This window comes from Odocoileus virginianus, chromosome 8 (genome assembly GCF_023699985.2).
Source record: "Odocoileus virginianus isolate 20LAN1187 ecotype Illinois chromosome 8, Ovbor_1.2, whole genome shotgun sequence".
Classification (NCBI taxonomy): domain Eukaryota; kingdom Metazoa; phylum Chordata; class Mammalia; order Artiodactyla; family Cervidae; genus Odocoileus; species Odocoileus virginianus.
Window position 1 is genome coordinate 59,628,217 of NC_069681.1, and position 27,313 is coordinate 59,655,529.

A 27,313-nucleotide genomic window follows, 5' to 3' on the forward strand; every position below is an offset into this window, starting at 1 on the left:
CTAGATGCTAAAGACACAGAAATGAATGAAACACTGCCCCTGTTCTTGAAGAGTTCACAATGACAGGCAAAGAGTCACATGAATATCAAACATTCACAATGAAAAATAGTTACTGAAAAGATTAACTGTGCAGTCTCAGTTGTGGTATTCAGCAAAAAAGGAGTTTTATGGCACCTGGAACACATTTCTACATTAAGCTTCCTCATACTCATCAAACTAGTAGAAAGGGATTGCAGAGATGTGGAAGAGGAGTGGAAGTACAAACCTTAAATACACACTTGGCCCTGCTTTCCGTGAGCCTCATTTCTCACCATTTCTCACCATTTCTCACATTCACATTTCACCTCCAACTCTAATAAAGATCTGAGGTTCTCTGAACACACTGCTTCCTCTAACCTGTTCTCACTGCCTGAAGAGCCGAATACTATCAACACTCCTTTCAGAGTACTGATCTTAGTGTATTATCAAATCAGTTTTTTCACACCAGAGTGTAAACATCTTAAGGGCAGGGACTTTATCTTGTTCACCACCGGATCCCTATTACTTTATACAGGACTTGGTATACAGTAAGAATGAAATAGATACAATAAATTAATAAAGAAAAACATGAATATGGAAATGGGGAGAAGCAGGACACAGGGATGGAGTTCCTACTTCTTCTGACCCTTTGAACTCAGCAGATCTTGCAAGCGATCATCAGTTCTACCCCCAGAACCTGTCACGTGAAATACATCCTGTCCCAAGTCATTCTTTTTTAAGGAGCTGACGAGCTCAGTACGGTCACATGCAGGTCACAGACTGACTCAACGATTTCTAAGTGACTGGTCTTGGGCTAGATACTGTAGATACAAAGATGAGTAAGACAGTGTTTATGTTCCTTTTAAACTATTAGGCCTGACTGGTCCTGGGCTAGATACTGTAGATACAAAAAAGACTAAGACACTGTTCATGTCCCTTTTAAACTATTAGGCCTGACTGTGAAATGTTTGCTCCAAATTTCTATCAGATGGCTATCTGAAAAATGTAATCATGGAAAAAAGACATTGGGTGTGTTCCGCGTTGGTAATATATTATAGCATTCTGCACTGACATTCTCCATGAGAATGAAATGTTACTAAGGGGTATTTATTAGCAGATCATAGCTGAGGAAACCTTCTCATCTCTCCCAAAGAATCATCACACATGTCACTTCAGATCTATGTCCCAGAAGATGCTGTAGTTTCCTGAAGAATGTTTTTACCTTTCTAAACATTACTAATCATCTGTCTGGGGGAGAATGTATACTGTTCTGGTTAGGACAGAGATCTGCAGAATTCACCTGCCTAGAACTGAATTACCTGGAGCAGTACTTGGAGCAGGTTTACCTCTCAGCACTTCATTGCTCTTATCTACCTCCTCGACCCCATGGAGTTGCTGTGCAGGTTTTATCAAGTGATACATGTAAAGCACTTATAAAAATGCCTAACACATAGTAAATGATCATGAACTATACATTAATATCATCACAATATTCTTCCTTTGCTTTGGCTACCAGAGAGATTCTAGCCAAGCTGATAGCTCAACTGCACAAAGATGGAGACAGAATGCTGAAGAAGATAAACATTTAAAGGGTGGGGAAAGGACAGAGTCGAAGGAACCCAAGGGAGGATTCATAGAAGCAGAGCGTGAGCCTGGGGTGCATGGCAGGGACATCCAAAGAAGAACTGCTTTGAGGAGGCAAGGCTGTCAGGGGTACCAGTGACAACTGGGGACAAAACCCAAAAACAACACAACAGGGCTTCAGGGATGGGAACAGAAGGCAGACTGCCAGGGGCTGAAGCAGATGTATGTAAGCAAAGGACTCAGTATGACCTTTTTGGTGCTATGAATAGTATACCTACATTCTTTCATTTAATACTTAACTCTATGACTGGGCATATTATTAATATTATCCTCATTTCATTTTTATGGTTGAAGAAAGTAGGCTTGGAGAGGATAAGAACCTGAGAGCTCGTGAACAGTATGGTAAAGACTCCAATTGAAATCTGTCGAACACCAGAGCAGTAGGCAATTCTCTCTTCAGTTTAAAAGTAAGAAAGTAGAGTAGTTAGAGAAGAAAATAGGGATAAATGAAAGGCTCCAAAAATGGGATAAGCTTGAGAATGTCTAAAAATGGATACAAAAGAATAGAAAAAGAGGTACTGATACTGGAGAAGATAGGCATGGTGAAGGTTGGGGTAAAGCCCCCTGAGAAGGCTCCATTTTCTCTAGTCTTAGCCCAGCAGGCATGCTCATCAAGGCAGGCTTCGCTCCAGCTGACAAAAGAGTATTAAAAACTTGCATTTGGATATCTTCAGGTAACTCCTATCAGTTCCTAGCAAGCCACAGAACCACTTCTTACCCTACCGCTTCACAGATTTTATATTATCTCTTGGTTTCTGGAGGCGTATGATTTTCTACTCTTAAAAGCAAGCTCTTGCCACCACAAACAGTAAGAACAAACAAAACAGAAACAGTACAAATGTAAATAGGTTTGTGGCAAGAAACTGTGGCAGTTCTCATTGGAAGATTTCTATTTTCTCTGTGGCATGAAACACCATTCAGCTGAGAAAGAGAGAAGGAAAGCTGAAAGCTGGAAATATGCACTGTTGAATGCCTAAAATAACTGCTGTGAGAAAGGGGAAAACTAGAAAAAGATTGAATTACAGCACATCGTGTGGGCCCACTCGAAGTCAGTAACTATAAACTTATAGCTGTGTTACTGCCTCTGTGATTTTCTTCAGTAGCGCTCAGGTAGAAAAATCAGGAGTTGGGATTCTGTCAGGCAGTTTCAATAAAAAGACAGGGAGGAAGCAGGGAACACTGACAAGAGAAAGAACACTGACAAGAGGAAGAAAACTTCAAGGCTAAGGCTAAAGATAGTCACAGCTATGATTTTTCCAGTAGTCACATACAGATGTGAGAGTTGGACCATAAAGAAGGCTGAGCACCGAAGAATTGATGCTTTTGAATTGTGGTGTTGAAGACTTTCGAGAGTCGCTTTGAGAGTCCTTTGGACTGCAAGGAGATTAAATCAGTCAATCCTAAAGGAAATCAGTCCTGAATATTCATTGAAAGAACCGATGCTGAAGCTTCAACACTTTGGCCACCTCAAGAGCTGACTTATTGGAAAAGACCCTGATGCTGGGAAAGATAGAAGGCAGGAGAAGGGGATGACAGAGGACAAGATGATTGGATGGCATCACCAACACAATAGACACGAGTTTGAGCAAGTTCCAGGAGATGGTGAAGGGCAGGGAAGCCTGGCATGCTGCAGTCCATGGGGTCGCAAAGAGCTGGACACGACTGAGCAACTGAACAACAAAAAAACTGGAAGAGAAGGAGCAAACCAGGATATTAAATTGACTGAATTCAAAGAAGTAAAAAACTTAATTTTTTCAAATGTAAAAAAGAAAACATAGAATTTCCAATCAACAATTCTTTCTAACAGAAAATGTCTAAATAAAAAGTAAACAGGTTTGGTTAACAGCAAGTCTCAGTGTCCTGTTTCAATAAAGAAAAAAAAAAAAACTGCACAGGGATATCAAGGACAATCCAGGTAACTGAGAAGATTTCACTGTCTGCAGGTTTCCTCGATATCTAGAATGGAACTGATTTTGATTGCTGGGCTTAATGTCATTTTTTCCATCTCCTAAATTATTCATGATAAGAAATAACACAAGGCTACCTCTAGCCTGAAAAAAGTAATTGTGGCTGCATGTTTCTTGTCTTGTCTATAACCCTCGGTTTTCTACACACCCACTCTGAAGTTCCCTGAAATCCTGTTGGATCTCTGGTTACACCCAGGAACCTCACATAGTAGTTACACTGGAAATGCTTGCAGAGTCAACTTATGTTGGTATATAAAGGGACTATACAGCACTAGCATTGAAGACAACAAGCTCAAGATGTAGAAAAAGTGACTTTAACAATTAAGGATTAATAAATTAGTTTTCCAACTGAAACGAAAAGATTATCATCATCTGCCAAAAAAAAAAAAAAAACCCTCAGTTGAAACAATGATATCAATGCAATGTATATGAACCCATATTTTCTCAAAGATTTTGAGAAAAGCTGCATGAAAGGAGCTTCCATTTCTTAGTCTGGATGGTGGTTAAACATGTATACTCTGTGTAAAAAGTCAGTCACAATTTCTTTATTAATTTCTTTATTAAAGAAAAAATTTAAAAAGCTTTAAAAAAGTAAAGCAAGAGGCTTCAACCAAGAAAACCATAACTGGGGAGAAGTTCTGCAGGGATGCTGGTCTTAGGAATGGACAGGGAGACGTTCACGTGAGAGTCACAGCGCAAGGGAAGAGGGCATGATGGAAGAAACATTTAGTTTTTCACTCTACGTGTTCCACTGCTGTTCCATATGAAAACAAAAAAAATTATGTTATACAGTGTTTTGGCAAAGTTATCAACTATAAGACCTTCTATATTTAAAATGAGGTCTCTCCTCCACCCAGACTCTTTATTTCCAAACAACAGCAGCTGAGCAGGACACAATTACAGAATTCAGAGATGAAAGAAACACTGGAGATAATCTGTTACTATCTTCTTATTTCCAAGATAAGAACACTCAGGCCTGGAGGGGTTAAGTGTTTTTGTCCTGGATTCCAGATTGAGTAGAGATAGGGCTAGAATTCAGGTTCTTGAATTCATAAATAGTTCATTTCTTTCTTAACTTCAAGTTCCTGATTTTTACAGATTCTATTCATGAAACCTATAAAACCACTGACTGGATGTTAATATTATCTACTGCCCAAATCCAGGCTGTTAAAAAAAAAAAAACTTTAACTGAAAATTTTACAGGTTAAAATATGGCACATGCATAATTCGTAGTTAATTTTAGACTCCCTTCCTTTAAAATAATTACAACAATTATTCCTTAAAACATATTATAAAAATCATGACAAGATAACACTGAATAAATGTTTTCCACAAAAATAAAAATGTATTCAAAGATTCAATTAAATAGGCATATTTTAAACAATTAGCAGCTGCATAAACCCAAAGGCGATTACTTTAGATACAATTTCTGAGCATCATTTAAATCTTTTGTCTCTCACACCACAGAAACTGAGAAAACAATGGCAATCTACAAGTCAAAATAAATCTTTAATAAATGAAGTGATCTCTTGCCTGGGGAGAGAGAGAGTGGTTAAGGGAAGTAGAAATGGAATACAGCTATTCTGAGAACATGAGAATTCACTCCTCAGAACTCTTACAAGTTTCACATTGCCTATAACCTACTCCCAGCAAGTAAATATTGAAAAGAACAAGAAGCCTAATTAATCTCTGATTGTTAAAGACCGTTCCTTTAAGAAACAACCATCTGTTTGCTGCCAGAGACTACTACTTGTTATTAAGATCCTCAAGAAATATAATCTTTTTCAAAAAAATTTAGACTTCTTCTTTAAAGTCTTAGAAAAAAAAAAACAAACCACAACTGAAGTATTAAAAGTTAAAAAAAAAACATGAAAATTTCAATATATTACATGATAGTTTTCAATATCTTTTCAATAAATGAAAGCTCAAACAAAAGTTTAAGCTTTTCTAAAGGGAAAAATTGGGGCTTCCAAGGGGGTTCACTGGTAAAGAATCTGCCTGCCAATGCAGGAAACCCAAGATATGTGGGTTTGACACCTGAGTCGGGAAGATACCCTGTAGTAGGAAATGGCAAACCACTCCAGTATTCTTGCCTGGAAAATTCCATAAAGAGAGGAGCCTGGCAGGCTACAGTCCATGGAGTCACTAAGAATTACTTATATAAATTTTTTTGTGCACATTTAAACTGTTGAAGTATTTAAAATAACTATGATAATTTACTAGTAAAGCAAAGGTGACTTTCTTTTGCAATTAATAAGTCACCTGTTGTTGAACCATACATCCTTACTTGCTCAGACATGACTGAGCGACTGATATATATTGTGGAACTATCATACATACTAGTTAAAGAGAAGGAAATTTCATATTTTTGATCTCTTTCTTCCCTCTCTTTGACATACCATCTGCATCCTCAGGTAACTCATATTAAATAACATGCATCTTTCCCTCTTCTTCTCTATATTTATATACTCATGAAAACAACACAAATGGGAAGATAGGTACCTTGGGTAAATCCTAAAATAACCGATATTCTCTAATTCTTTCTTGTCAATGACTGCAGAAAATTCCAGTGTACACTGTACACTGTTTATGTAACCATTTTCTTGTTGTTTTATTGACTAGAATTTATTGTTTCCTGTCCTTCCTTTCCCCTTCCAGCACCTGCGGCAGGAAACCTCCCTGTGCACATAGTCTTACATGTTAGTATTTCACTCCATGGGACAAGGTTTGCGCATCACTGGGATTGTTGTGCTGAGCAATGCTTTTCATTTTAACTGATGTTGTCAAGATATCTTTCCAAGAGACTATAGCACTTCACTTTTCCACTAGCAATGTTTGTATCGTTTCTCTTATACCTACATAGATACTAGCTAGACCTTTTCCATTTTTGCCAACCTGAGTTCTCACTGTTATTTTAATTGTATAATATTTCCCAAAATGCTAGTTAGTTTGAGCACCTGGACATTTGGATCTGCACTTTTTTGTGAAATGTCTATTTATAGTTTTTTCCATTTTTCCATTGGGCTGTCTTTTTTGTGTTAATTTCTAAGAGCTTTAAACAGTGCTGATAATAACTATGGATCACCTACATTACAATTTTTGTACCAAATGTGTCTTTTAAATATTAAACTTTGCCTGTGGCTTCCTTTTTGTTTTTTTCTTTTAAAGCTTTTTGTTTCTCTCTCTCTTGGCTAAGACTATTCCAATCTCTAGAACAACAGTGTCCAAGAGAAGTTTCTGCAATGATGACAATGTTCTACATCTGTACCATTCAATAGGCTAGTCATTAACCACCTGTGGCTAGTGAAACTAACATGAATTTCAATTAAAGAGCACCTAGTGGCCGTGACCACTATGTTGGACAACTCAATCCAAAACTTAGCTACTCATAGTTCAATCCATGAAGGGGCACAGGCTGGGAGGCATCCTAACAATGAATAGTCTCAGACCCCGACCCAGAACTACTCTGTCAGTTTTCATTTTAACAGGATCCCCAGGTGACTTGTATTTACATTAGAGTTTGAGAAGTACTGCTAATAGTCATATAAATTAGGAATTTTCAAGACTTTTCTGTGCCCTGGACCCCACTGGCAATCTGGTGAGCCTTGCGAACCCCTTCGGAGACTAAAGTTTCTAAAATCAAAAATTAAAATAATGCAGAATTACAAAGGAAACAAATTATAGCTGACCCTTGAATAACTAACAGGTTTGAACTATGCAGGTCCACTTACATGATGAAATTTTTCAATAATAAATACTACAGTACTACATGATCTGTGGTTGGTTGAATCCACAAACACAGAATTGCTGGTACAGAAGGCTAACTAAAAGGTCTATGCAGATTTTCACCCCTGTCATTCAAGTATTAATTGCATACTGTAGTATTAATTGCATGCTGCAGTAAAACTACTGAAATATTTTTTAAAGTTATACATGTTCTTTTAAAAAACTGAGTCTTTTAATGTCTTTTTAAATAAAGATGTATTTTTTGGCCGTGCTGGGTCTTTGCTGCTGCACTCAGGCTTTCCCCAGTTGCAATGAGCGGGAGGTAATGTTCACTGTGGTGTACGGGCTCCTCTTGTCGCAGAGCACCAGGGCTTCAGTTGGTGGGAGTTCACAACCTCTAGGGCGTGGGGTCAGCCGTTGTACCTCTCGGGCTGAGCCGCTCTGTGGCACTTAGGATCTTCCGAACCACTAATCAAACCAGAGTCCCTTGCATTGCAAGGCAGATTCTTAACCACTGGATCACTGGGGAAGCCCGACATACGACGTTTTTTTCATTACTGCATTAAAGATAAGATCTAGTGAGGAGGCTAACAACTACACTAGGGTTGGAATAGTGATGAGCCTAATCTCGAAAGATATTTGTGGTAACTACACTGTGATAGGAAAATACCTGAATTCTAATGCTGACAGAGCTCTAGGCAGTGACAAACCTACTGTGACATTTATAACTGAAGCTCTAAATTTCACTGAGAAGTGAAAATAATGTTTTTCCCATTCCACCTAGAGGGACATGGACCCTGATTTAAGAATTGGCATGATTGTTGAAGTAATGGCTTAGGTTTCCTTCTAAAAATCTTAATCCAACTAGAATTACTACGTGTATGGTATAAAACGTGACAATCAACTTTTTTTTAACAGATGAGTATCATCCACTTGTGCTAGGACCCTTATACTAAAAAAAATTCTTTCTCAACTGAATTGAACTACAGCTATGTGGTAAATCAGTTCAGTTCAGTCACTCAGTTGTGTCTGACTCTTTGCGACACCATGGACTGCAGCACGCTAGGCCTCCCAGTCCATCACCAACTCCCGGAGCTTACTCAAATTCATGTTCATCGAATTGGTGATGCCATACAACCATCTCATCTTCTGTTGTGCCCTTCTCCTTCTGCCTTCAATCTTTCCCAGCATCAGGGTCTTTTCTAATGAGTCAGTTCTTTGCATCAGGTGTCCAAAGTATTGGAGTTTCAGCTTCAGCCATCAGTCCTTCCAATGAATATTTAGGACTGATTTCCTTTAGGATGGACTGGTTGGATCTCCTTGCAGTCCAACGGGCTCTCAAGAGTCTTCTCCAACACTACAGTTCAAAAGCATCAATCCTTCGGCACTCAGCTTTCTTTACAGTCCAACTCTCACATCCATACATGACTATTGGAAAAACCATAGCTTTGACTTGACAGACGTTTGTTGGCAAATACTGTAGTAAATAATTAGATCTATTTCTATATTTTGTTCTACTGATGTTTGTTTATATGTCAGTATTACATTTAGCTTTGAAATATAAAGCGGGATCTTGGTAGTAACAGAATCTCACCGTCCCCTTCCTTACACATTTTTTCCATCACATTTTTCTTGGCAATTCCAGAACACTTACTTTTTCATATAAGCTAAAATCACTTATCCAAGCCCAATCCTTGGACAGAATTATCTGTCTTCCACCAAAAAAATCAAACACAGAAAACCAGAAAATTCTTGGGATATAGAATAACTGAAGTTAATTAATGCATTAATATGGAAAAAAATGCTACTTTTATGACTTTTTCTCCTAAGACATGGTGCTTCCAGGTTCAACAATACAGTTTAATAGTCCTCTTCATATAAGCCTACTATCTGTATCATGAGTTAACTATTTTCCCCCAAGTCCATCTCTACCAGTTATTTCTCTAAACCTAAAGAAATCCTATTGATCATTTATACATTTCTGCATTAAATTTAGGTGGTTTCTAATAGAAAAAAATTTTAATCTCCTTCCAAAATTTTACATGGACAGTTTTTCCTTCTTAGTGCATCTGCTAGGGCCCTCCAAGACCATGTTAGATAATAATAAGCAACACAAGTCTGTGTCGAGTTATTGATTTTTACAGAAAAAGTTCTATTGTTTTGCCATTTAGGATAAAGTATTTTGCTCACATTTTTTTTTAAGTAAATACTTAGTCTGTTTATTAGGAATGTTCACTGAATTTTATCATCTCTTCTCATTTAATGATACAATTAAATGGTTATTCATCTTTAACTTGCTGATGCAATGGTTTATCCTTTCTGTCCTAAAATATACTGTATCAGACATAAAGCACTATTTTTTTGATAAAATGCTAGAATTCATTTTTGAACATTTAGCAACTTTAGTAGTAAGTAAAAGTGGCTGATGGATTGTTTTGTTCCATCTTTCTCAGAGTTTTCCATCTTTTCAGTACTAGTTTGGTATAGTTTAATTATGGGCCTCCCGGCTGACAGAGTGGTAAAGAATCTGTCTGCCAGTGCAGGAGATGTGGGTTAGATCCCTGGTTAGGGAAGATCCCCTGAAGAAGGAAATGGCAACCCACTCCGGTACTCTCGCCTAAGAAATCCTGTGGACAGAGGAGCCTGGCAGGCTTTAGTAAATGAGGTTGCAAACAGTCAGACACAACTTAGCGACTTAGTTGTTAAACAACAACTGTTTAATCAACTGGAATCAGCTACCCTTAGAGAAATCAACTGACCCTATCAGGGCAATATATTTGTGATCTGGAGTGTGCGCCCTAAGTCACTTCAGTCGTGTCCATCTCTTCATGTTCCTATAGACTGTAGCCTGCCAGGCTTCTCTGTCCATAGGATTTTCAGGCAAGAATACTGGAGTGGGTTGCCAAGCCCTTCTCCAGGGGTTCTTCCTGACCCAGGGATTGAACCTGTGTCTTTTATGCCTCCTGCATGGCAGGCAGGTTCTTTACTTCCAGTCTCACCTGGGAAGTCTGGCGAACCTGGTAACTTCATCAATAATATAGCTTTACTTACTGTTTCCCTTGGACAGCAAGGAGATCAAAGCAGTCAATTCTAAAGGAAATCAACCCTGAATATTCATTGGAAGGACAGATGCTGAAGCTGAAGCTCCAATTTTGGCTACCTGATATGAAGAGCCGGCTCATTGGAAAAGTCCCTGATGCTGGGAAAGACTGAGGGCAGGAGGAGAAGAGGGCAACAGAGGATGAGATGGTTGGATGGCATCAGTGACTCAATGGACATGAGTTTGAGCAAACTCAGGGAGATGGTGAAGGAAGGGGAAGCCTGGCGTGCTGCATTCCAAAGGGTCGCAAAGAGTCAGACACGACTAGTGATGAAGAATTCACTGTGTAATACTTCTGTGGCAATTCTATTCAAGTTCTCCACTTCTACTTATTGTGGTAATCTACATTTTGTTGGGACATTTCTTTCAGTTTTTAAGACTGTCACCACAGAGCTACATGCAATATTAATTAATGTCCAATAATTCCAAATTCCTTATTTTTACTGTTCTTTTTTTTTCTTTCTAAAATGGACTACTATATGCTTTTATTTATCATCCTTCTCTTTAATTATAAAGGTAATTTAAGGCTACAGATTTTCCTCTGGCACAGCTTTAAATGTGTCTATAAGATTTTGATGTAAAATATTCTTGTTTTCACTGTTTTCTTATTTTTATTTACTCTATGATCTAAAAAGTGTTTCTCTAGTTTATTACTTTTGACCTAAAAAAAATGTTTCTTAATTTCCAAATTTATTTCCAGTCCCCTTTAAATGACCACTATTAAGTTAAAATAAAAATAGGAACTATTAAATCTGTCCTTAAAATTTATTCTTTTACTATGTGGCCAAGTATATACATGATAGTTTTGTAAACTTTTCATTGAATTTAATTAATTAATTAATTTACTGGCCGCCCTGTGTAGCTTATGGGATCTTAGATCCCCCAGGAGGAATTAAACCTTAAGCACTGGACAGCCAGGGAATTCCCTTCATTGACATTAAAAAAAAAAAAAAAATATATATATATATATATATATATATATACCCTGGCCAAGGAATTTTAAACTCTATTATAACAACTAAATCAGAATTATTGATTGCCTCATTTCTTCTAGCCCTGACTCATTTTTATGTCTATAAGATATATTCAATTCAGAAGGAAGTACATTATAAACTTTCCTATCATTATTATACTTCTATTAATTTCTCCTTGTCTTTCTAAAACCCTTTTCTTTAATTATGTTTCTTGATTGTTGTTGTTGTTTAATTGCTAAGTTTGTCTGACTCCTTGCAACCCCATGAACGGCAGTACTCCAGGCTTTCCTATTCTTCACTATCCCACAGGATTTGCTCAAGCTCATGTCCATTGAGTCAATGATGCCTACCAACCATCTCATCCTCTGATACGTAGTTGTTTATGGCTAAAGTACTGGATCTTTAGCATCAGCATCAGTCCTTCCAATGAATATTCAGGGCTGATTTCCTTCAGGATTGACTGGTTTGATCTCCTTGCAGTCCAAGGGACTCTCAAGAGTCTTCTCCAGCAACACGGTTCAAAAGCATCAATTCTTTGGTGCTAACCTTCCTTATGGTCCAGCTCTCACATCCATACACGACTACTGGAAAAACTACAGCTTTGACTATACAGACCTCTGTCGGCAAAGGGATGTCTCTGCTCTTTAATATCTTGTCTAGGTTTGCCATAGCTTTCCTTCCAAGGAGCAAGTGTCTTTTAATTTTATGGCTGCAGTCACTGTCCACAGTGATTTTGGAGCCCAAGAAAATGAAATCTGTCACTGCTTCCACTTTTTCCCCCTTCTATTTGCCATGAAGTGAGGGGACTAGATGCCAGGATCTTAGTTTTTTGAATGCTGAGTTTTAAGCCAGCTTTTTCACTCTCCTCTTTCAACCCTCATCAAGAGGCTCTTTAGGTTCTCTTTACTTTCTGCCATTAAGTGGTATTATCTGCACGTTTGAAGTTATTGATATTTCTCCCAGCAATCTTGATTCCAGTTTGTGAGTCATCCAGCCTGGCATTTCTCATGACATATCCTGTACATAAGTTAAACAAGCAGAGTGACAATATTCAGGCTTATTGTACTCCTTTCCCAATTTTGAACCAGTCTATTGTTCCATATTCCATTCTAATTGCTGCTTCTTGACCTGCATACAGGTTTCTTAGAAGATAGGTAAGGTGGTCTGGTATTTCCATCTCTAAGAACTTTTCACAGTTTGTTGTGATCTACACAGTTAAAGGCTTTAATGTAGTCAATGAAGCAGAACTAGATGTAACTCTTTTAAAATCTGTTTCCTCTCAGAGCTATGTACAAAACAGTCAGATGAAGGAGGCTTTTCTCTGATGACATTCTATTTTAAATTGCCTTCATTAAAAGCAATAGCTTGAAATAGCTATTCATAAATAGCTTTTCCATGAACGAGTCATTTATATTACTTGTAAAAAAATAAAACAGGTTTATAAGCAAGCAACAACTTTTAGATGCACAGGTAAAAGATGAGCTTTAGAAACTCCAAAGTAGTAATACTGCAGTGAATTAGATTCTGGGGTGCTATAAACACATTAAAAATATTAATTATGTTGAAAGTTAATGGAAGTAATAATACATAAAAAATTTAAATATAATTAAGAATATAAAGTGTTTTTGTAACTCAATAAGTAAACAACAACAAAAGAGACTTGTGTTCACAGTCCATGAACTTGCCACCATAAAATCGTAGGCTGTTTATTAAAATTGAGATTCTCAGCTTCATCTCAAACCAAAATCAGAACTTATCAAAGCATCTAGGAAACTAAGTTTTAAGCAGTGCTTATTCAACTTAAACGTAACAAAGAGAGGGAAAACTACCACTGTTTACTAATGAATTTGTCAGATACTCTAAAATAATTATAACTGATAAGTATCATCATAGCATGTATCTAACAAAGGAATTTTAAATTCATCATTGGGCAGGATAAAAAAGAAACTTCAGAAAACAGATAGTTAAAACAATCCCTGAAATGAAAAAAAACCTGAATAACAAGTATGTATCATTAATGAAATATTTCATTTTCATTCAAATAAAGACAGGATTATTCACGTATGAATACTTAAGATGAGCCTCAAGGTAATCTTGCAGTTTTCTCAACAAATGTAACTATGTTTCCTAAACAAGGAAGTTCTCTTGAACAAAACACTTTTGCTTCCTAGTTACCAAAGTTCTCATAAGAGAAAAATATTTCATCATTTCCTTATGAAACTTTGGGCTTCCCTGGTGGTTCAGTCATAAAGAATCTGCCTGCAAATGCAGGAGATGTGCGTTCGATCCCTGGTCTGGGAAGATCCCTGGAGGAGGAAATAGCAACTCACTCCAGCATTCTTGCCTGGGAAATCCCATGGACAGAGGAGCCTGGAGAGCTGTGGTCCATGGGATAGCTAGAGATTCAGACACAACTTTGGGACTAAATAACAACATGAAACTTAATGTCATGCACACAGACTCATTAATGCCCTATTAGTATTAACATTATTTCTTTTGAAATGAAAGAAGCATGCTGAAAATAACTACAACAGCATAACAGCTGCAAATAGCTTAACTACATGAACTGGACCAGAATTCTGACCTGTTATAAAGAGATTTCATAAACAGAAAATAAAAGTACAGCACTTATGAAAACACTAAGTACTATACACAAGTTCACGTACCTAACAGCTCAAAATATGTTATAATTAGACTATGTTACTGACACTTACAGACTCTAAACTTGAAGTAAAAGATGAGCCTTATTTTCCAGTGTATCTACAATAGATATCATTTCCAAGTAACTAAAGATGTAGAAAAAATTACTGAAAGAAAATTCAAGAAATCTACTAAAATTGGTGACTTTTTTTTAAAAAGGTCAAAAAATCACCTTCTATTATGCTTCTAAATCAGTTTTTCACCTCATATCTGCCATGAAGTAGCAGAATATATGAATAAAGGAGTAACTAACTGTGTACTTGTGAAGCTTTAACATCTCTGAATGTATCTGTTAGGTATAATTATGATATCAGGGCTAATAACTGAGACACCTTTGATCTGGCATATTATGCCAGAAAAGTTTGTTTCTTAAAATTCTATCTCCCAGTTATAGATCAACTGAATTTTATTAGGAAGACACAGTATTTGATTGGTTTAAGGACACAGATTTGAAACAAGAAATATAAAGGAAAATAAGGTAACACAGTAAAGCTGTGGCAATGACAGTGTTTTTTGAGTAGCCCAAAACTGATTACAGAAATCAATGGATATATGCTGCCACCATGTGGTAAAGAAAATTAAGACCATTTTGGAAAAGACAAAATTAATCCCACAGTCTTAGTAAAGTGGAAAGTTTGTTTCCCTAACTCCCAGTTACAAAACTCAGAGACATAACTAACAGATATCTTAGTTTCTCTTAGTATACATGGGACTGTCATGATCCTGTCTTTTTTGAGGCATTTATATTTGTCAACTGTTGCCTCCTCTTTTAAGTTTCTATTAATTTACTACTTGTTTTATGTTCTATTTTTTAAAGGTCAAAAAAATCACATTCTACTACATTTCTAAATCAGTTTTTCACCTCATATCGGTGGGTTTTTCCAGCATGTCATGTATGGATGTGAGAGTTTCTTTATAGAAAGCTGAGTACCAAGAACTGATGCTTTTGAACTGCAGTGTTGGGGAAGCCTCTTGAGAGTCCCTTGGACTGCAAGGAGATCCAACCAGTGAATCTTAGAGGAGATCAGTCCTGAATATTCACTGGAAGGACTGATGCTGAAGCTGAAACTCCAATACCTTGGCCACCTGATGTGAAGAACTTACTCACTGGAAAAGACCCTGATGCAGGGAAAGAGTGAAGGCAGGAGAAGAAAGGGACAACAGAGGAAGAGATGGTTGTATGGCATCACCAACTCAACAGACATGAGCTTCAGTAAGCTCTGGGAGTTGGTGCTGGACAGGGAAGTCTGGCGTGCTGCAGTCCATGGGGTCACAAAGAGTCGGACACGACTGAGTGACTGAACTGAACTGTTGTTATGAAATAACACTACCTTCTTGTATTTGTCCTGAGTTTATCCTCTTGCAAGTCAATCCTCACCTAATGGAGATCCAACCCATCCATCCTAAAGGAGACCAGTCCTGGGTGTTCACTGGAAGGACTGATGTTGAAGCTGAAACTCCAGTACTTTGGCCACCTCATGCTAAGAGTTGACTCATTGGAAAAGACCCTGATGCTGGGAGGGATTGGGGGCAGAAGGAGAAGGGGATGACAGTGGATGAGATGGCTGGATGGCATCACTGACTCGATGGACATGATGAGTCTGAGTAAACTCCAGGAGTTTGTGATGGACAGGGAAGCCTCGCGTGCTGTGATTCATGGGGTCAAAAAGAGTTGGACATGACTTAGCGACTGAACTGAACTGAACTGAACTGAATGTGATTTCATGATTTTGTGATTTCTATGAACTTCAATCACATTTTCCCTAGCTGTTGGGGTTCATTTGATCCATCTTAATCTCTGTATGTCCTCAGACAGCAAACTTGGTTGCCCAATTACCAGATTTTAGTTTCTAAACTCTGAACTTTATAGCTATATAAGGAATTCAGTAATTATTAATAAATAAGATGTGCAAACAACCAAAGTCACAATGTCCAAAACTGTACATTTTTTTCAAGGTCTAGTGATGTATTTTATTTTACTTTTAATATTTTCTCTAATAATGCCTATGAGAAACCTAGATAGCATATTAAAAAGCAAAGACATCACTTTGTCAAGAAAAGTCTGTATAGTCAAAGCTATGGTTTTCCAGTAGTCATGTACAGATGTAAGAGTTGGACCATAAAGAAGGCTAAGTGCCAAAGAATTGATGCTTTTGAATTGTGGTGCTTGAGAGTCCTTTGGACTGCAAGGAAATCAAAACTAGCAATCCAAAAGGAGATCAACCCTGAATATTCACTGGAAGGACTGATACTGAAGATGAAGTTCTAGTATGTCGACCACCTGATGCAAAGAGCTGTCTCACTGGAAAAGACCTGATGCTGGGAAAGATTGCAAAAGGAGAAGAGGGCGGCAGATGATAAGATTGTTAGACAGCATCACAGACTTAATGGACGTGAATGTGAGCAAACTCCGGGAGACAGTGAAGGACAGAGAAGCCTGGTGTGCTGCAGCCCATGGGGTCACAAAGAGCTGGACACTACTTAGCGACGGAACAACAACAAATAATGAATGCCTCATGAGTCATCACCCATGTCAGTACAAAGTTAAAAATGTTGAAAGACTCTCTAACAAAGCCAAGGTTCTTTTTAGAGAAAACAGTGGATTTCAAAGCCAAATATTTCACATGCACAGAATGTATTTTCTTTTTCTTCACTTGTGTTTCAGACAAAATTGTAAGATGGTTCCATTTCTGGTGATGTATCTGTAAGTTCCCATCTGACCAACCCTACTGGCAATACAATCTCATATTCTGGCAAAATATAAAACAACCACCTGAACACACAAGAAAGTGACCCAAATCAGGCAGATTCTGGAGGGATATAATCTACAAGAGGAAGAATGGAATAGCACTGGGTGAATTTCCTGGTGTCTCCTTTAAAAAACAAAAAAAGCCTTTTAGCTGGAAGGCAGACCTACCACGTGCAAAGTTAGATGACAAATGTATAAGAGAAAATCCTTCATCTTTCTAGCTTGAAGAACCAGAAAACAAGAGTATGGACAACTCAGATGCTCTAAAGTGAGGAGGGAATTCTAGAGACAGAGAAGGGGAACTCTATTCTGTGGATAATCTCTGCCAAATATCTGGTTGACTTCTGAACAACATATATGTAGGACAGACCCAAGCAGTCCTACTTAGGCCCCAAAAAAAAAAAAAAACTCAACTGAAATTTCAGGTGCTGCCCAAGAGACAGAGTATACAACTTGAGTATAAATCCATTAAATTCCTGCTACAACAAAAACATCAGTAACTGTCAAAATGCAGTCTATACAACATAGCAGTGGTACTGTTAAGATCTACATTTACTCTATGATTTAAATAAACAATTTTAAAAGTTACTTGACCTTTGAAGAAACAGGAAAATGTGACCCATTCTTAAAAGAAAAGACAATCAACAAAAACCAACTCTGAGGTGACCCAAATTTTGGAATTGGCAGAGAAAGATTTTCAGCTAGAGGTTTTAACTATTCTCAGTGGTATAAAGGAAAATATGCTCATAATGAAAAAACAAATACCAGAGCAATAAAAATAATAATAAACAACAGAAATCTAGAAGTAAAAAATATCACTCTTAAATTTTACCTAAGAAAAAACAAAAATGTATGTCCACACAAAACCAATGTTCAAAAGTCTGGAGCAGCTTCACTTATAATGTGTTCAAAGTGGAAATAACTCAAAAACCCATCAAGGGAGAATGAATATATCCATACAATTAAATATTCCCCAACAATATAAGGGAACTACTGATACATTAAAGAAAAATCTGGCAATTTCTCATAAAATAAATATTACTGGTGGATGGACAGATTAAGGTAAGTATAAATTATCAGGCAGAAATTAGGTGTTCCCTGTAAAATTTTTTCTAGTTATCTATAGCTTGAAAACTTTCATAATAAAACAGAAAAAAATTACACTCTCTAGGGCTGCTAATCAATTTTGAATGATCTAATTTTGGGATCATAAGCTATGAGATGTATAAAAGAAAACACATGTTTACTTATCTTCTGAGATGGTCCTCCAATTTGCCTTACTGGTAACAGTATTCTACCCCTCAAAAACTTTGCTGTCTGTAAATTTGAGAGCTCACTTTGAGCTTCCTTTCTAATATAATGTTTACTGTTTGTTTCCCTGCACTCCTTTTAAAATATAATTTTCACAAGGCCGGAGATCTTTGCTTTATTCACTGAGGTACCCCTACATACCTATAACAATGCTTGGCACATAACAGATGTACAGTGAATATTTATTGACTGAATTTTATTATCATAATAATGACCATGTAAGTGATGGAGGTGTTACATATTCTCATCCATATTTTTATCATGGGGACTGAAGGGAGGAGTAAAGAAGACTCAGTTCTTTATCCAAGATCATTACACCATCATCAAACTGCAGAGATGAAACTTAAACTAGTATCTATGAACTCCCCAAATATCAAAGCAGTAAATAATTTAACAAACTACCTAAAAAAATAAACCTCCACAAAATAGTGCCAAACAAAATTTCTTTTAACATTAAATATTAACATTTATTCACTATACCCTTATTAAAAAAAAAAGTCCTTGCTGGTTTAACTTTTCATTTAAAAATATTCAGTCTAGGGACTTCCTTGGTGGTCCCAGTGGTTAAGGCTCTGCACTTCCACTGCAGAGGGCACAGGGTCCATTCCCGGTCAGGGAACTAAATCCCACTAAGATCCCACATGGCATAGCCAAAAAATAAAAATAAAAAATACAAACAAAATAAAAATATTCGTTCTATGTTTTCTTTGTGTTGGGTAAGTTGATCTGTAATAGGCCCTTGCCAGAGCAGAAAATCTAACTTTAAGGGTGGTTTTAATACAAAAGTAATTCCATTATGTTTAAACCATATTCTCTGAGTTTCTAAGACCTTTTATTATAGAGATAAGGCATTATTAAACTCTTTTTTCCTGAAGGTGATTCAATATTCCCTTTATAGTATGAAATTCAGGAAGAGTTTTAAGACATAGGATTGTATTTTTAGCTGAAAGGTGGTAAAACTTTAAGAAGCAAACTTGTAGATGGAAAGGTTCTGTGATGGTTAATTTTTTACGTCAACTTGGTTAGACCATGGTACCCAAATATTTTGTCAAACATTAATTTAGATGTTTCTGTGAAGACATTTTTTAAGCTGAGATTAACATTTAAACCAGTAGACTTTGAGGATGGCAGTTTACCTCCCATAATGTTGGGGACCTCATCCAACCAGTTAAGGCCTTAGTAAAAGTGAGACTGAATAAGAAGGAATTTTGTCAGCAGATAGTCTTTGGACTCAAACTGCAACCTTCTCTTGAATTTCCAGGCTGCCAGCTTACCCTGTTAAGATTTGGGGCTCGCCAAGCCTCTACAGGGGATTCCCAGGTGGCGCTAGTGGTAAAGAACCCACCGGCCAATGCAGGAGATGTAAAAGACGTAGGTTCGATCCCTGGGTCTAGGAGATTCCCCTGGAGGAGGGTGTGGCAACCCACTCCAGTATCCTTGCCTGGAGAATCCCATGGACAGAGGAGCCTGGTGGGCTGCAGTCCATAGGGGTGCAAAGAGTCAGACACGACTGAAGTGATAAGCATACATGCACGTGAAGTTTGCACATAGTTTGCTACAACTATGTGAGCAAATTTCTTAAAATATATCTCTATCCATAAATATTTATATGTCCTATTGGTTTTGTTTTTTCTGGAGAACCCAAAGATGTTCACAAAGAAAACCATTTCTGTGTTTAAGAATTATTAGTGCACTAAAAACACTCGGGGACCCTGTGAACGAAACCAGTGTTAATTATCCATGCTTTCATGTCAGTAAAACACTAAAGGTGTTAGTAAGGTTGAAACAAACTAAAATCTGGAATATAATTACTGACCCTTGAGAGTAGAGAGACTTGCTTTACCACACAGTAAAAATATGATAATTTTAGAGATTCAGGACTTTTGGGGGGGGGGGGCGCGGTCAAAGAATCCTTTGTTCAGGAGAAATCACTTGTAGAATCCCCAAATGTCAAAAGCGAATTAAAAAAGAGGTGATTTGATAGAAACGAGGATAGAGAGCTCTTCCAGACTCCCTCTAAAATACAAGAAGTCCCTGATGGATGCTGAGGTACCATAATGTGCTGCAGAACCAAGTCTGAAAATCCGTCTGCCTTGTCCCGGACAAACCCTGTGCCACCGCCGCCGCCACCCCGGCCATTTAACAGAGACAACAGGAAGTAGAGGACTTGCCCAAGACTGCAAAATCAGTCAGAAGACAAACGGAGGCCTTCTGACTTTGTCCTTTATTACTGTGACTCTGGATGCAATTTTTTAAAATTAAGAGCTATCTTTCTAAATGTGTATAACAATGTGGCAGGTTAGCAGCAGAAATAAAACCACCACAACAGACCCTGTAGGGTTCTCCGGCATCGCTCCTGATGACTTCAGGGCTCCTGCCAGAAGAAGGAAGCTGAGCCTTCATTTGCCTGCAATAGTGGCTCTATACTAACAACAGAAGTAGATTCCATCCAGCACTAATAGTGCAGCAAATCAGAGCATCAGAATATAAATTAAATTGCAATAATTTATTTCTGGAAAGTAGATCTTTGGTAAAAGTTGCCCTTGAAGTAGAACAAAAAACAGCTATTTATTTGCAAGTTTACTAAAAATCACATTTTCACTTTGAAACAGAAGTGTGGGCACGTCAATGAAATGAATGGAAAAATAAGATTATTTTCTCCCTTTGACAGAGCAGGAAACACTAAATGACTTGTTCAAGGTCACACAAAAAATGAGTGTCAAGATCTCATCTAAGGTATAACTCCACCTTACTAGAATTTGAACTCTGGAAGGGCAGACACTTGTATTCACCACTGTCAGCACCTTGCCTCACAGGGATGGATGCTAGTATCAGTGCATGTGCTCTGAACAGATATTAGGGGAAGTAACTGTATTTGATGATGAGACTAAATGACTAATAAATGGACCAGGCTCCCTTTCGTATCACCCACGTGGTGGATCTGTAATGAAGAATTGAGAATGAATGAATTACAAGAACAAAACACTCAGCTGGGGATTACAGGTCAGTATCATGGACGTACCCTATCAATCTTTAAGATAGCTATTTGCAGTCTCATCTCCTTCCCACTGCTTATGAAGAATCATAGCAGTCAGCATGCTCAAGTCTCATTTTTCTATCACTGACTTTTATACTCCTTATCACAAATCTTAAGACCTCCTTGGAGTCTCTTAACCACCAGGGATCAAAATTAGACAAACCTCAGTCAGTTGTTTCAATTGACTTTTGTTTGCACTTAATTCTTCTGCCAGGTCATTCTTTTTCACTTGTAGTTCAGAGATTTCCTTTCTTAATGGATTCACTAGTTCATAGAACCGAATCTTAAAAAAACAAACAAACAAAAAAATCAATAAGCAGTCGTGAAACACAAAGTACAATTAAAATTTGCTAATTAATAGCACTCTCAATTATCAGTAGTATGAATAAAAGTATTAAGGTAACAAAGGAAAGTGTTAAGGGGTTTCAGATTATACGCCTGTACACTAAATTTTGTTTGTTCAAAACTAAAACAAGGTGGTCTTTAATTGACCCTGACTACTAATACTTTGAGTTCAGTTTAGTCCCTGTAAGGCCCAGATTATCTATAAGTCCCTGGCACTGACAGGGTCTCTTTTCTCTCTTCTATCAATACTCCACTTCCTCCTTACTTCTCACCTCCTACTACAGCTCATTCTACACTATCAGCTTATTTCCTGAACACATCAAGCGTTCAGAAACTTTGCTCTTGCTATTTCTGCTGATAGGAAAGCAAGCCCTTCCCCACATGTAAATGCATGGCTCATGCTTTCACTCTCTTCAGGTCTCCGATCAGATATGACCTTATCAGTAAAACCTTCCCTGACTCCCCTGATATATATAGATATATTTTTTGGCCAGGCTACGCTGCTTGAGGGATTTTAGTTCCTCAATCAGGGATTGAACCCAGGCCTCTGGCAGTGAGAGCACGGAGTCCTAACACTAGACTGCAGGGAATCCCCTCGCCTGACCTGATTTAACACAGTACCTTCACGGACAGCAGTTCCGCCTGTTCACTCTGCTCTTTTCTCCATACCATTTATGACAAACATGCTACAGGTTTTAGTTTGCTGTGTGTGTTGCTCCACAGGAAGGTATCTCTGGGAGGACAGGAATATTTGTCTGGTCTGTATACTGCTCTGTCCCCAGTGCCTAAATACATACATATGCAAAGCCTTGGAAATATGAAAGCCTCTATATTTCATAAATATAGAGAAGGAAATGGCAACCCACTCCAGTATTCTTGCCTGGAGAATCCCATGGAGAGAGGAGCCCTGTGGGCTACAGTCCACGGGGTCGCAAAAGTCACAACCAACTTAGCAACTAAACCACTACCACCATCCTAGGCTCTGGGTGCTCTGCTTACTACCAATGCCATGTAAGGGATAAATAATCAGGAGGTATCTTTCCTGTCACTATTCCCATTCAGTTCAGATTTCTCTTTCCACTCTCAATTCTCTCAGGGGAATTTGCCTGCCCTTAGTAATGTGTTCCATCTGACAAGTTTCTACAAAACTAAGCTATCCACAAATTAGGAGAGGGCAAGTAGGGACTAATTATTGTATAGTCATACAACCTGAAACTCCTTAAATGCATTGCTGAATTGCAGGAGTACCACATTTGGTAAGAGGCCAGTACTAAAGCTAGTACTGAACACAATGAATCTGTGTATAATTAACTAATTAGGACAATACTGTCTGAAAACAAAAGATAAGACAAAGAACAAACCAGAGAACAAAACATGTATGACTGCCACTAATGGAATACTTGCCAGCTATGATGAATAAAGGGCCTCAATGACAGCACTTGAGCTATATAATTGGTTTTGGACAGTACTGGTGGCAGAAAAATTTATGCTTGAGCTATTTAAATAAAAAGCTGGACAAACAAAACAGTACTCCATTTTATAGGAAATTATTAATCTGGAAATCTTATTCAAATGAGAACCAAGAGAGGCAATCACCACTCCAGCAAAAATAATAGATAATATTTATTATGTGTTTACTAAGTTCTAAGCACTGTTAAGCTTTCTACGTACATATTCACAATTAATTTTCAAAATTACCTCAACAGAAAAGTGCTGTTAATTTATTATTTTTTTACTTGAAGTAGTTGATTTACAACGCTGTTAGTTTCAAGTGTACAGCAAGATGATTCAGTTACACATAAATATATATATATACTCTTTCTCATTCTTTTTCATCATAGATTATTATAAGGTATTGAATAAAGATACTTTATTATTATTAAGCCTTCTACAGATGAAAAATTTTAAGCCTCTTAGGGTGAAATGACTTCTCTGTATCACAAACTTGCAATGTGTGTGTTATGTGTGTTCTTGGGACCCACACCCCACTGCTGCCACGCTGAGACACTTTCAGGAAATCCACAAGATCAAAACTATTTGCCTAGTTCAGTTCAGTCGCTCAGTCGTGACGGACTCTTTGCAACCCCATGAACGAGCAGCACTCCAGGCTTCACTGTCCATCACCAACTCCCGGAGTCCACCCAAATCCATGTCCATTGAGTCAGTGATGCCATCCAACCATCTTATCCTCTGTCATCCCCTTCTCCTCCTGCCCTCAATCTTTCCAAGCATCAGGGTCTTTTCAAATGAATCAGCTCTTTGAATCAGGTGGCCAAAGTACTGGAGTTTCAGTTTCAGCATCAGTCCTTCCAATGAACACCCAGGACTGATCTCCTTTAGGATGGACTGGTTGGATCTCCTTGCAGTCCAAGGGACTCTCAAGAGTCTTCTCCAACACCACAGTTCAAAAGCATCAATTCTTTGGCACTCAGCTTTCTTTATAGTCCAACTTTCACATCCATACATGACTACTGGAAAAACCACAGCCTTGACTAGATGAACCTTTGTTGACAAAGTAATGTCTCTGCTTTTCAATATGCTGTCTAGGTTGGTCATAACTTTTCTTCCAAGGAGTAACCGTCTTTTAATTTCATGGCTGCAATCACCATCTGCAGTGATTTTGGAGCCCAGAAAAATAAAGTCATCCACTATTTCCCCATCTATTTGCCATGAAGTGATGGGACTGGATGCCATGATCTTAGTTTTCCTCTTCACTTTCTGCCATAAGGGTGGTGTCATCTGCATATCTGAGGTTATTGATATTTCTCCCGGCAATCTTGATTCCAGCTTGTGCTTCCTCCAGCCCAGCATTGCTCATAATGTACTCTGCCTATAAGTTCAATAAGCAGGGTGACAATATACAGCCTTGACATACTCCTTTTCCTATTTGGAACAGTTTGTTGTTCCATGTCCAGTTCTAACTGTTGCTTCCTGACCTGCATACAGATTTCTCAAGAGGCAGGTAAGGTGGTCTGGTATTCCCACCTCTTGAAGAATTTTCCACAGTTTATTTTGATCCACACAGTCAGACTTTGGCATAGTCAATAAAGCAGAAATAGATGTTTTTCTGGAACTCTCTTGCTTTTTCGATGATCCAGTAGATGTTGGCAACTTGATCTCTGGTTCCTCTGCCTTTTCTAAAACCAGCTTGAATTTCTGGAAGTTCATGGTACATGTATTACTGAAGCCTGGCTTGGAGAATTTTGAGCATCACTTTACTAGTGTGTGAGATGAGTGCAATTGTGCGGTAGTTTGAGCATTCTTTGGCATTGCCTTTCTTTGGGATTTGAATGAAAACTGACCTTTTCCATTCCCGTGGCCACTGCTGAGGTTTCCAAATTTGCTGGCATATTGAGTGCAACACTTTCACAGCATCATCTTTTAGGATGTGAAATAGTTCAATTGGAATTCCATCACCTCCACTAGCTTTGTTCTTAGTGATGCTTCCTAAGGCCCACTTGACTTCACATTCCAGGATGTCTGGCTCTAGTTGATTGATCATACCATTGTGATTATCTGGGTCATGAAGATCTTTTTTGTATAGTTCTTCTGTGTATTCTTGCAACCTCTTCTTAATAGCTCCTGTTTCTGTTAGGTCCATAGCATTTCTGTCCTTTATTGAGCCCATCTTTGCATGAAATGTTCTCTTGGTACCTCTAATTTTCATGAAGAGATCTCTAGTCTCTATTGCTTTCCTCTATTTCTTTGCACTGATCACTGAGGAAAGCTTATCTCTCCTTGCTATTTTTGGAACTCTGCATTCAAATGGGTATATCTTTTTTTTTCTCTTTTGCTTTTCGCTTCTCTTCTTTTCACAGCTATTTATAATGCCTCCTCAGACAGCCATTTTGCTTTTTTGCATTTCTTTTTCTTGGGGATGGTCTGGATTCCTGTCTCCTGCACAGTGTCATGAACCTCCATCCACAGTTAATCAGCACTCTGTCTTATCAGATCTAGTCCCTTAAATCTATTTCTCACTTCCACTGTATAATCATAAGGGATTTGATTCAGGTCATACCTGAATGGTCTAATGGTTTTCCCTACTTTCTTCTATTTAAGTCAGAATTTGGCAATAAGGAGTTCATGATCTGAGCCACAGTCAACTCCCGGTCTTGTTTTTGCTGACTGTATAGAGCTTCTCCATCTTAGGCTGCAAAGAATATAATCAATCTGATTTCGATGTCAACCATCTGGTGATGTCCATGCGTAGAGTCTTCTCTTATGTTGTTGGAAGAGGGTGTTTGCTATGACCAGTGTGTTCTCTTGGCAGAACTCTATTAGCCTTTGCCCTGCTTCATTCTGTACTCCAAGGCCAAATTTGCCTGTTATTCCAGGTGTTTCTTGACTTCCTACTTTTGCATTCCAGTCCCCTATAATGAAAAGGACATCTTTTTTGTGTGTTAGTTCTGGAAGGTCTTGTAGGTCTTCATAGAACTGTTCAACTTCAGCTTCTTCAGTCTTATTGGTCGGGGTATAGACTTGGATTACCGTGATATTGAATAGTTTGCCTTGGAAATGATCAGAGACCATTCTGTCGTTTTTGAGATTGCATCCAAGTACTGCATTTCAGACTCTTTTGTTGACTATGATGGCTACTCCATTTTTTCTAAGGGATTCTTGCCCACAGTAGTAGATTAATGGTCAGCTGAGTGAAATTCACCCATTCCAGTCCATCTTAGTAAGACTAATATTTTTTGCCTGCTTTACTTTTTTTTTGGTGTTTAATTTTGCCTGTTTTATTCTTAAGTTAAGTGACATCTGCCAGTGGCTACACAATGTGTGATAGTATCATTGCTCTTAAGACTAATGAAGTTTGTGGTTATGTACTCTTATGTTTTAAACTCTTATGTTTTAAAAATGTCTCAATTTTAATTTCAAATATGATAAATATTAACAGATACAGTTCACATAAACAAAAGCTCTTTGGGTCCTCAATAATTTTTAGAGTGTAAATGATACTGATACTAAAAAAATCTGAGACCATTGCCACAGATCAATCTATGTACATATCCGTGTAACCAACACCACAGTTGAGGTCTTGACCTACATAGATCCGTAACCATCTCCCTCAAGCTATCCCTTCATAATCACACCACTCCCCTCTCTCTGCCGTCCCGAACCCCTGGCAGCCACTGTTATCTCTATACACATTACAAACTGCCAGAGTTCATGATAAAATAATTTATTTCTATGGAGCTTCCAGCCATAAACCTTATTTATTTGCTTGACTTCAGAGCTCAATGATCAACACACTTTAAAATCTGGTCATCTGAACACCATTTCACTACCTTCAGATCACAGCCATAAATTAATTTATCAATTGGGTACTTCAAAAGTTACGGCTACTATGGAAATGGCAAATTTTAGTCTGAAAACACAGTTTTTTTGTTTTTAACGATACAAGACACTTACAGATACATATTCAGGAATAGAAAGCTGATCTTCAGGAAAACTTTTTAGCTTCATATATTGCTCTTCTGTCAACTCAAAGTCACGCAGGTTTCGACGAATATCTCCAGCTTTCTCTCTTAGCTGAAGATTTGTCTCTTCTAGTTGTTTCTGTCTCAGTAAAATAGTTTCCATTTCTTGTTTCATTAGTTCTTGATATTTTCTACAATATCAGAGAATATATGGTAAGGTTAAAAAAATCATGGAGACATACTTTCTCAAAGTTCCTATTTTACAGTAATATCAAATTAAATGAGAAACTTAATATTTTTGGCTCCAGCTAAATGCTTAACC

General features: G+C 37.8%; 1 protein-coding gene across 2 annotated transcripts in view; it reads right to left on the minus strand.

Annotated features, from left to right (window-relative positions):
- PIBF1 (progesterone immunomodulatory binding factor 1) overlaps positions 1 to 27,313 on the minus strand; it is a 230,739-nt gene that overhangs the window by 186,454 nt on the left and 16,972 nt on the right. For both annotated transcript variants that reach the window (XM_020902643.2, XM_020902642.2), the window contains exons 4-5: positions 26,984 to 27,182; positions 21,390 to 21,509 (exon numbers count right to left, since the gene is read on the minus strand). In XM_020902643.2, coding sequence (XP_020758302.2) covers positions 21,390 to 21,509; positions 26,984 to 27,182 — 319 coding nt within the window. The remainder of the gene's footprint in view (positions 1 to 21,389; positions 21,510 to 26,983; positions 27,183 to 27,313) is intronic.